The 11678-nt window shown below is 45.8% G+C and overlaps 1 protein-coding gene across 1 annotated transcript; it reads left to right on the plus strand.

The window, feature by feature from the left end:
- The first annotated feature begins 264 nt into the window (after positions 1-264).
- On the plus strand, positions 265-4291 carry MAGEB4 (melanoma antigen family B, 4). Its single transcript, NM_001077050.2, is given in 2 exon segments — positions 265-352; positions 2878-4291. A coding segment is annotated over 1 exon segment (1110 nt). The 5' UTR covers positions 265-352; positions 2878-2938; the 3' UTR covers positions 4049-4291.
- Positions 4292-11678: the final 7387 nt, after the last annotated feature.

Raw genomic sequence — 11678 nt, forward strand, 5'->3', positions numbered from 1 at the left:
GAGGCTCACAGAGTGGCAAACCACCTGACAAGCAGAGATGCTCAGCCCAGTGCTGGCCTCCCACCACTAGGGACTTGGGAAGGCGAGGGCTTTGTTTGGGAGCTGGAAGACTTGGGTTCATGGGAGGGGGCATCCTGGGCTCCGATACACTGCACAAGGAGGACCCAAGGATGGATGAATATTGAGCTACCGGGTTCCTGTAGCACGCTGCCCCTGCTGTCATCACTGGGAGACCCCACGTAGGACCTTACGCAGCTCCCCTCCACTTCCGCTTTGAAATCCAGCAGATCGACCGGTAGCCGTGGCGACCCTATGGCGGAGACTTAGTGCTCAAGACTCGTCCAGAACCAAGGTGAGGACGTGAATGTAGCTCATGGGACTTTCCCAACCCTCCCAGTAATAAAAGTGAGCCATGCACATCCCACCCTTGTGATATGGCTCTTTTGAGTCCCTCAGGGCTATCGGCTGAATGTGGTCTAGAGTGTCTCAGGCTAAGGTGTTGGTCTCCGGGGGTAGGCCCAGATTCTACCCCCGGAGGAGCTCTAGGACCTAGATGAGGACCCTGAGGGCTGATGAGCAGACTTCGACACCACCAAGGGGACCACACTGAGCAGACCCCCTGTACTGGGCTCTAGGAGGCCCCAGGTAGAGCTGGCCAACTGTGGTGCCCCCTGGTGTCCACTGGAGGTAGTTTTGGGGAAGTGAGAGCCTTGCTGTAATGGAATAAACCCAGTTCAACAAAGGGAACTAGTCCGCAACAATATTAATGGCTGTGATGCTGAGTGAGGATGGGGTCTCCTCCCATAAGAAATGGAGTCACATAAGGCACCAGTCCTATTTTGAGGACTGGGAGAATCGGGCGTTTCGACATGACACTTCCTGGGACATCTCAGGGAAGTGAGAGACCAGGTCAGTGGGGGCAGCCTCAGGTTGACAAGGGCGGGTTTCAGGTGTCCTGGTGGATAGTGAGAACCTTGGGGGCTGTGGATGTTCCACACCGCGTCATTCGGACCACATCTCCCTGTCGTCATCCCTGGGAGACTTCAAGGATACATGTCGGTCCCCACTACGGGCTAATGGGGAAGTAAGGGTCTTGGTCTGAATGGAGTGGTCAGCAGAGGGAGAAACCTTAGACCCTGTCATGAGTCAAATGTAGAGCTTGGTTGCTTCTGTGTCGTGGCTATTGTAAATAGTGCTGCAGTGAAGACGAGTACAAGTGTCTTTTTCCGTTACTGTTTCCTCAGGGTATATGACCACTAGTGGGGTTGTTGGCTTACGTGGTAGTTTTATTCCTAGTTTTTGTAAGCAGAGTGAATTAAGTCAGAAAGAGGAAAGCCAATATCATATATTAATGCATATATATGGAATCCAGAAAGATGGTACTGATGAACCTATTTGCAGGGCAGCCTGGAGATACCCATATGGAGAACACATTCATGGACCCAGTGGGGGAAGGAGAAGGAGGGGCAGATTGAGAGAGTAACATTGAAAACGTACACATTATCATATGGAAAATAGATAACCAGTAGGAAGTAGTTTTATGACCAGGGAGTTCAAAGCCAGTGCTCTGTAATAACTTAAGAGGGTGTGACGTGGGAGGGAGTTTCAAGATGGAGGAGACATAAGATATACCTATGACTGATTCATATTGATGTGTGGCAGAAACTGGTACACTATTATAAATTAATATTGTAATAATATAAAAAATAATTTTATTTTCAAAAAGACATATAGGAGAAACCAGAAGCAAAAAAATATTTTAGACCTTGAATTGGGATCTTGTGAGGGTCCACAGGGACATCAACCTGCCTACACCAGATTTTGTTCTCAGGAGACCGTGTTTGGTAAGATAAGGTCATCTTCACTTCCTGATTTTGGGACATGGAGTGATTGGATTTTACTATCAAGCAGTCATCACTTCAGGAGAAAGTTGAGCTTCTCTACCAGGAGCCCAATTGAATAACCTGAGTGAGGACTCAGTACATCCATCCCAACCCTCAGATTTCAGCCCAGGAAATCTCAGGGATGGCCTGTGAGGCTGAGCACCTTCTTTACTGTTTTATATGAAGTCTACGGGAGGGGAAATGTCTAGTATGAAGGTGCAGACACCAGTCCACAAATGGATAATGGTGCCCAACGTTTTAAGGAGCCAAGGTAAGGACCTTGAATGATGATCCCAGTGAACTCAGGATAGAAAAGACCCTAATGAACTCTCAGCACTGGTTATATATCTCCTGGCAGGGAGGTGGACTGGGGCATCCCTTCACTTACCTCTGGATCATGGGGAAGTCTAAAGTGTCTACATCAGAGTAGCGGAGGGAAGGGTGCCAAGGCTCCTCCAGGACTTGACGTGATAATACTGAAGTAGAACTTAGAAAACCCCACTGCTGGCACCTGCTGTCACCTGAGTAAATCCAGAGGAGGGCTGAGAGGATGCAGAGGAAAAGTAAGGCCTCTGTTCTTCCTCTGTGGGATTCTGTGGGAACGTGGGAGGGAGTTTCAAGATGGAGGAGACATAAGATATACCTATGGCTGATTCATATTGATGTGTGGCAGAAACTGGTACACTATTATAAATTAATATTGTAATATTGCAAAAAATAATTTTATTTTCAAAAAGACATATGGGAGAAACCAGAAGCAAAAAAATACTTTAGACCTTGAATTGGGATCTTGTGGGGGTCCACAGGGACGTCAACCTGCCTGCACCAGATTTTGTTCTCAGGAGACCGTGAATGGTCTGAGCAGGAAAACAGGAGCCTTGTGGGTTCTTAGAGCAGTGTCCTCAAGGACACCTGCAGAGGCAGCCTTTGATTAAGCCAAGGTAGAGTCTCCCTGTTTTAAGGTGCTCATGTCACCTCATTCTCCATCCTCCAGGTGCCCCAGTCTCCTGTGTATTGGCCCAGACTCCTGCCTGTGGTCCCTGACCACAGCCATCATGCCTTGTGGGCAGAAGAGTAAGCACTGTGCTCGTGAGAAATGTCCCCAAGCCCGAGCTGAGACCCAGGGTCTTCATGATCAGGCTACCACATCTGGGGGAGAAGAGACCACCTCTTCCTCCCCTCCTGATTCAGAAAGTGCTCTCTCAAGCTTGTCTGCTGCTGGCACCTCCAAGGGGCCTCCGGGAGCCCAAGGCACCACCAGTGCTGCTGCAGGTGCTATACGCAAAAGATGTGGTGGTGGTGGCGCAGCATGCTCAAGATCTGGTGTAGGTGCTGAGGGCCAAGTTCAGGAAGGTGAAAATTCCTCCCAGGCCTCAGCTGCTGCTGAGAGCTCTCACACAGATCTTCTGACCAGGAAGGCAGAGCTATTGGTGCAATACATGCTGTATAAGTATAAGATGAGGGAACGCATTAAGAGGTCTGAAATGCTGCAGGAAATCAACAGAAGGTACAAGGAACGATTCCCTGAGATCCTTAGCAGGGCCTCCGAGCGCATGGAGCTGGTGTTTGGCCTGGTGCTGAAGGAAGTCAGGCCCAACAGTCACTGCTATACCCTGGTGAGCAACCTAGATCTCAGCGACACTGAGTGCATGAGAGGTGACTTGGGGCTGCCGAAGAATGGTCTTCTGATGCCTCTGCTGGGTGTCATCTACCTGAATGGCAACCACGCCCCTGAGGAGAAGATCTGGAAGTTCCTGAATTTGCTGGGCATCTATGATGGAAGAAGTCACTTCATCTTTGGAGAGCCCAGGAAGCTCATCACAGAAGATCTGGTGCGGGAAGAGTACCTGGAGTACCGCCAGGTGCCTGGCAGCGATCCCCCTCGCTATGAGTTCCTGTGGGGTCCTAAAGCGCTCACAGAAACCAGCAAAACGAAAGTCCTGCAGTTTTTGGCCAAGGTCAAGGATTCGGTCCATCCTGCTTTGCAGCCGCAATATGAAGAGGCTTGGAGAGAGGAAGTAGAGAGCACCGGAGCCAGAGGTGCAGCCAGGGCTGGCACTTCTGCCTCAACCAGGCCTGGTGCTGCCGCCTCAGCTGCTGCTGGCCGTTCTGCTTCGGCCACTGCGCACCCCAGGGCCGCATCCAGCCACTCATCTTGCGCCTAGTGTGATCTGAAGCCCGTTGTTCACTTTGTGGCTGGACAAGCCGGTCAACCTGTGTTCCTGATATGCATCAATAACTTGTTGACTTCATTTCCCCCAGTTTTCAGTTGTTAAAACTTTTCAACAGAAAGGTCATTTAGAGTCATGATATAAGTATATGAATGCATTGGTCACACACACTTTGCTGTTTGTCAAATTTAGGAGTAAGAATTTTGTTTTCTCAAATAAATATTGGAATTCCTCACATCACTTTTGTGATCCAGGATGAGAATATCATCACTTTAAGATGAGACTGTCCTTAGAAATATGAAAGACACCACACTAATAGAGGCTCAGAACATTGATACATCATTAGGGAGATAGCTGAAATTTCTTCAGATTTTGGCTGGCTTTACTCTCTGCTTAGTCTGCCTTTTTGTAAATGTAAAAGACACATACTTGCCTCTGCTTATGGTTTATGGTTTTCAAGAATGAGAATATAAATTATAGCAAATGATTTATTCGTGGCTCTTCTTTTACACAAACATTGAGAATCTGCTCTTAAGAAGTCTTCATGCTTGTACTGGTGATGTTTAGTCAAAAAAAGTCCTAGCCTCTATCCACTCATTATAGTTTCTCAGAGATGCTGTCATTCTATGGAAGAGGCTGAGATACTCTCTACTTCAGGAAGAACATGAAAGAAGCAGGGTAAAGAGGGCTTGGAGGGAACATATTATTTTGGTTTCATTGCTAAGTGGAATTTTGGCTGATTTGGGAGGTTGGGTCTTTTTTTTCCCCCACTTGGAACACTGCATAGTTTCTGACATCTGATATATTGAAAAAAGAATCCAGCTGATGTAACATCTGAGGTCAAGATAATCATAGAAATAACTGCCGTGGCTCCAAATGTCTCAATAGAGACAGGCACCGTGATAGAAGCTTTCCATAAATACTTATATTCCACCAATCTGACAAGAAAAGGCTTATCAAACTTACTTCACAGGGGAGAGCCCAAGGCTCATAGAGTTAGGGTTTGGTTTTGTGCTGAAATACATGAGGCTGGTAAATGACAGCTGGCAATAGACTCCTGCTCTACACTACTTATCACTCATACTGTTGTTCTCCCCCCAACCTGAGACATACCCTTGTCTTTGTTCTTTAACAAGTCCTTTTAACATTTGACAATTCCTTATTTATTTATCATTTATTTATTTATTTGGCTGTGCTGGATCTTAGTTGCTCCATGTGTGGTCTAGTTCCCTGACCAGGGATCGAACCTGGGCCCCCTGCATTGGGAGCCTGGAGTCCTAGCCATTGGACCACCAGGAAAGTCCCCACCTTGTATCTTTTATTTCAGTGTTTTTCTCAGCACTTCAGAATTTGTCCTAGGTGATAGGAAAGAATGCCCTCGTGCTCAAGCTACTGGATCAAAATGTGTAGCCAGAGCAGTAAGAATACCAGATATACTTAACCAACAATATGTATCCCTTATTCATTACTCATAGATAAGGAAAGAAACAATATTCAGGGACAGTACAAGCATGTACATTGGCCATGTTAGATAACCTCTGAAGAGCAAGGAGTCTCCATATCATCCTTACAGTCTCTTCCCTGTGGAAAGTAAACCTATCAGAATAGAAATGACATGAGAATCTTCACCTGGCTGATGAGATAGATTGATCAACTTTTTTCTCCCTAAAGGACTGCCACCTGTCCTGGGACTCCTGCCTTGGACTATAGCTTCTCGATCTCCTGTCATTCCTGGGACATGGACCCATTCTCTTTAGCCCTGCAGAGCAAACAGCTCAGGAGTTTGTAGAGACGTGGAATTTCCCCAGTGGCCTTTAATCCATGACAGAAAGCAAGATGAGGGCCCCAGGTAGGATTGAAGAGAGCAAGACCCAAGAATATGGGGGATGGTGGTCACTGGGACAGCACTCCCTTCTGATCTCAGACACACAGGAATTCAGAACTGGTGGGCTGAGCCTATTAGCCTTAGCATAGCCTCACTTATTCTTTAGGCTTCTCAGAGACCTAAGAAACTTGGTCTCGGCACAGAGTTCTGAGGTTGGTAGACAGAATCAATCTCACATAAATGATAGTGATTAACCTGAATGAGGGTGATGGAAAGACCCATCCAGAACAGAAGGATCCTGTTAAGACCCGTCCTCATTGGCAAGCCCATGAAGTCCAGAACTATCTGGGCTGCTGTGGTTAACACTTTCAACTCAGGTCCTGGGGAGGTGGGGACATTGGGAATCTGCAGAGAATATTGCCCCAAGAAGGGTGCAGAGTCAAAGTGAGGACCCAGAGTGTGGACATGAAGCCCCTCAATCCACAGCCGACAGGGCTACACTTAGTCCCTCCTCTCCAGTTAGCCCTGGGAGGCATAGGGAAGTGCTGGCCAGCTCAAGGGCCCCGTGACTTCTGCCTGGAGGGTTTCAAGGAGATGACCTTGGTTTATAGGCTGGCTCTTCATCAGAGAGTGGAAATCCCAGGCATGACATGTGTATAGTCCTGTATGAAGAGTGTGGCAACCAACTACCCCATTACAGATAAATCCTTAGAAAGTCCTGCAAATGTAATGGGCCCTGGGAGGGAACAGGCAGGGCTTTCAGACTAGGTTTATCCCTTAGTTTCTGAAGGCGAATGGCTTCAGGGCCTTAAAGTCTTTGGGCTAATGGAGGGAGGCTGTATCAGCTGAGGAAGGGTACCCCGTTCCTAACAGGAGTCAACTGATGATACTGACCAACAGCAAAGGATCCCTCCCAGAAAGAAGGGGGCTACAGAAGGCACTGTCCCTTTTGTCAGGCCTGAGACTGTGCCACTTAGGCCTGGTGACATGGTGAATCCTACTCACTTCCTTCCAGAGGATCACATGGAGGTAAGGAACCTCATCCTGATCAAAGGGAGCAGCCAAAGCTCAGCAGAAGGATGATTTCCATGTTGTGCCAGAAGTCAAGGTAAGGACCCTGAATTCTTGAAAAGACCACTCGCCTCAAAGCAGTTGGGGCAAAACATATTCCTTCCACTCCTGTTAGCCTCAGAAGACCATGGCCTGTGGTGGCCCTATGAGGCAAACTCCTCTTCTTCCTCAGGGATCAGGGAACTATTGGCCTGGGTGGAGAAGCTTTAAGGCAAGTCAGGGAATGTTTCCAGTTGGGGAATATTTCCAGGTTCTTTCCAAGACGGTGAGGACAGCAAAGAACTTGGGAACACAAATACCAGGATGGCCACACAGTATTTTCCCTACTCTAAGCCTAGAAGGCTTCAGGCAAATTTACCAGGCCAAGGGACACTTCAGCTCTGACGGAGGAGTAGCAGGAAAGTCAGGGTTTGGTCTGATGGTGGCATCAACAGAAGGGGGAGTCTTGGGCTTGGCTGAGAGTCAAATTTGAGACCCCGATTTGGGCCCCTGAGAGGAACTGTCTGTCATTCCCAAGAAGCTTGCCACAGCTTTCATTCTTGTGAAACTATGGGTAGGGGTGGATAGATAAGGCCACCCTTATTTCCTCCTTCAGGCTCACAGGGAGGTGTCGGTCTTACTATGAGGAGATAGGCCTCATGTCAAGAAGTAGGGGATTCCCCAGGCTCCACCAGAAGTCAATTTGTGAAGCCCGAGTGGAGACTGAGGGGTATACTCATCCCTGAATAGAGGGAACAAAGGAGAGTCATGCCTTCCCCTTTGATGTCAGTTCTAGAAAGCTCAAGGGAAGACTGTCAGGCAAGGCTCTCCCTCACTTCTTATACCAGGCCTTCTTCTTCTTCATCATCTTCTTATTCTTCTTGAATTGCTAAGTCATGTCTAACTCTTTTGGGACTCCATGGACTGTAGGCCACCAGGCTCCTTTGTCCATGGGATATTCCAAGGAAGAATTCTAGGCTGGGTTGCCATTTCCTCCTCCAGGGGATCTTCCTACCCAGAGACTGAGTCTGCGTCTCCTGCAGCTCCTATATCTCAGGCAGATCCTTTACTGCTGAGCCATCAGGGAAGCCCTATGTCAGGCCTAAGGGAGGTGAGATCTTCGTTGGAAAGTATAGCCACCAGTCCTGAGAAGGGAGGGATATGGTTGGTGCCTGCCAGGCACTGTGGCAGGTGGCTTTACAGTTACCACCACATGCCAGCCGTCCTTCCAGACAGGGCTTGTCAAACTCCCTTCACAGTTAAAGAGCCCGAGGCACTCTCAGAGAGTTTAATGATGTGACAAACTTTTCCATGGCTGTTTAAGTGACAGGGATGTCCATAGGCCCTTGATCTGAGTTAGTCTAAAGCTCACCCTCTCACTCCTGCAAGCCTGATCTGACCTTGTGCCCTTAATTCCCTTTTTATACGCATTACTGTGAAATGTATGAAGCATTAACAAGAGGGATTCTTGAGTCAAACTATTATATTGTAATACATAGCCAGAGCAATAATAATAATAATGCCAAAATAAATGTGACATATGAAGAGAGGAAAAAAGAGATAGTATTTGCTGACAATAGGGTCATCTGTCCATACATATGAGGGTTCAGACATCTTAAAAGATACGAACTTTTTAAGTTTCAGATAAGCTTATAAGATCAGTAAGGGACTCAAAAACATCTCACAGCCATTCCTTTGTATAAAAAATATCTATTAGATCTAAAATATAAAGTTTATTTATTAGAACAGAGGTTGCCTGAGAAGTCTGGCTGAAGGAGAGAAGGGACAGGTTACCACGTTTTGTTTCCCTCACAGGACTCTGCCTGGGCCCCCTTACTTATGCCATGGATTTCCTATCTCTTATCACTCCTAGGACAGGGATTCCTTCTCTGCAAGGTCCGCAGTAGAGAAAGTACTCAGGGCCTTTCAGGGATGTGGCATTTCCCTAGAAGGCTTTAATCAAAGGGGCAAGGGCCTTTAGGAAGTCACCCATGCAACTGGACTGAGGAATGCAACACCCCAGAATATTAGGTGTAAGAAGGCTTCAGGCAGAACTCTCAAGCTGAACATCTCTTTTCTCTGTTGTCTCAGTACAGTTGTCAGGGACGTGAGACCTTTGGTCTAAGGAGGGCAATCTCAGGTCAGAGTAGGAATTGTCAAATATATATGTGAAGCCCCTTAAAAAGAAGTGAAAGAAATAGCCACCCAGAACAACTGGGGTTCTGTAGTGTCCACTTGCTGCTGTCAGCCCTCGGAGGTCCTGAATTCCATCATAGGATGAGGAAGAGAGAGGCCTTGAGAGCTGAGAAAGACAGAGCGCTACCACCATGGGCAGGGCACGTTCCAGAACCAAGTCTGCCAGCTCCTCCCACATAGTGACATCCAGGGCAGATCCTTCAACTTGAGGTTGAAAAGAGAAGTAAGTATTCCAAGTAATTGAGTGCCAAGGTGGATCTGAAGGGAACACATTTTATGTCTTGTTTTGTCCTTGCTTGACCTCAGTAACTGGGAGATGTATCTTTTGCTGTTTAGGGCTTTCTTTTTGGCACTATTGAAATACGCTTCTTGTAATTGAAGGTTAATTTGACTTCCGTATTTGTGTTTATGAACAAAGTATATCCCATTTATTGCTGTATTTCAGTATAAGTACAAAGGTTTTTATATTGAGTCAGAAATCCTTGAATCTCCTTTGTGGTTCAGAAAAAGATGACAGGACAAGAGAATTGGGAGTTTCTTGCCAATGATAAAGGACAGTGAGTGAAATTGTTCATATAAAAAAAAAATGGTCTTGTCTGTGTGGCATCTGCAATACAGTGGAACAGGAATTCCCAGCCCCTGTTTCCCCTCAGCAACCCAGATCTTAAAAGTATATAAGTAGTAAAATAACCTTTATAGAAGGTCCAGAGTCCAATTAAGAAATTGCAGTACCACAGGTAAGCATACAACTTAGATCAGCTGCACTTGAAATGGGTAAGAACAACACACACACACACACACACACACACACACACACACACACACACACACTTATGGATCATGAATAGCACTATTCATCTATGATGAACAGTTTGTGTACTAAACTGTTATCTCAACAAATGTGATCACCAATGGTTCACAGCTATTTCTTACTCTGTTTAGTACGATACTCTAAACTTTGAGTAACACAATAGGACTCATGTGAAGTGCCCCTAGTGGTGCTGGAAGTGCTCTCACGAAGCAGAGAGAAGTCATGACATTATACAAAAAAGTTGAGTTGCTCCTTGTATACTGGTTTGGATCTGCAGTTGTGGTTGCCACCATTTCAAGATGAATGAATCCAGCATAAGAACCACTGTAAGAAAAAGAAAAGGAACTATGAAGCCATCACTGCAGCTACACCAGCAGGTGTGAAAATCTTGTGCTTTTTGTGAAGTATGTTTTTATCTTTTTTTTCGAGCTTAATTAAATATTCTTTTGTTTGTTTTTGTTTTTATTTTTTAACTTTACAATATTTTATTGGTTTTGCCATATATCAACATGAATCCGCCACAGGTATACACGTGTTGCCCATCCTGAACCCTCCTCCCTCCCCATACCATAGCTTGTATGTGGGTGCAGGATTGCTATAAGCAAGGCATATCTATAGACTCAAACATGATTGAAGAAAAAGCAAAGTCATTATGACAACCTAAAGCAAAAATGGGTGAAGGATTTAAAGCTGGAAAATTTAATGCCAGCGAAGGATGATCTGATAATTTCAGACAGAGATTTGACTTCAAAATATCTAAATAATAGGGGAAGCAGCTTTTGCAAACAAGAAGCAACAGGTGGTTTCCCATATGTCATCAAGAAAATCACTGGGTATTAATTTTGTATCCTGCAACTTTACCAATTCATTGATGAGCTCTAGTGTTTTCTCATAGCAACTTGTGGCTTTTCTATGTCTAGCATCATGTCATCTGCAAACAGTGCCAGTTTCACTTCTTTTCCAACTTGGATTCCTTTTATTTCTTCTGTTCTCTGATGGCCACGGCTAGGACTTCTGAAATCATGTTGAGTAAAAGTGGAGAAAATGGACATCTTTGAAATTTTCATATTAAGTGAAGTCTGCTGCTGCTGCTAAGTCACTTCAGTCTTGTCCGACTCTGTGCCACCCCATAGACGGCAGCCCACCAGGCTCCCCCATCCCCGGGATTCTCCAGGCAAGAACACTGGAGTGGGTTGCCATTTCCTTCTCCAATGCATGAAAGTGAAAAGTGAAAGTGAAGTGGCTCAGTCCTGTCCGACTCTTCCCGACCCCATGGACTGCAGCCTACCAGGCTCCTCCATCCATGGGATTTCCCAGGCAAGAGTACCGGAGTGGGGTGCCATCGCCTTCTCCTTAAGTGAAGTCAGACAAAGACAAATATCAAATCACTCAAATGTGGAAATATAATTTGAAAAAATGATAGAAATAAGCTTATTTACAAAACAGAAAAAGAGTGAACAGATGTCAAAAATGAACCTATGGTTACCAAGGAGGAAATGTGGCAGGGAGGGTTAAATCAGAAGCTTGGGATGAACATATAAACAGTACTGTATTTAAGATAGATAGCCAACAAGGATCTATTGTATAGCACAGGAAAGTCAACGGTCTGTGATAACTTATATGAGGGAAGATTGTCTAAAAGGATGCATATATGTATATGAATAACTGAATCACTTTGCAGTACACCTGAAACTAACACAACATTGCAAATCAAATATACTCCAATAAAATTTAAAAAAGAA

This window comes from Bos taurus, unplaced genomic scaffold (genome assembly GCF_002263795.3).
Source record: "Bos taurus isolate L1 Dominette 01449 registration number 42190680 breed Hereford unplaced genomic scaffold, ARS-UCD2.0 Leftover_ScbfJmS_2420, whole genome shotgun sequence".
NCBI classification, from domain to species: domain Eukaryota; kingdom Metazoa; phylum Chordata; class Mammalia; order Artiodactyla; family Bovidae; genus Bos; species Bos taurus.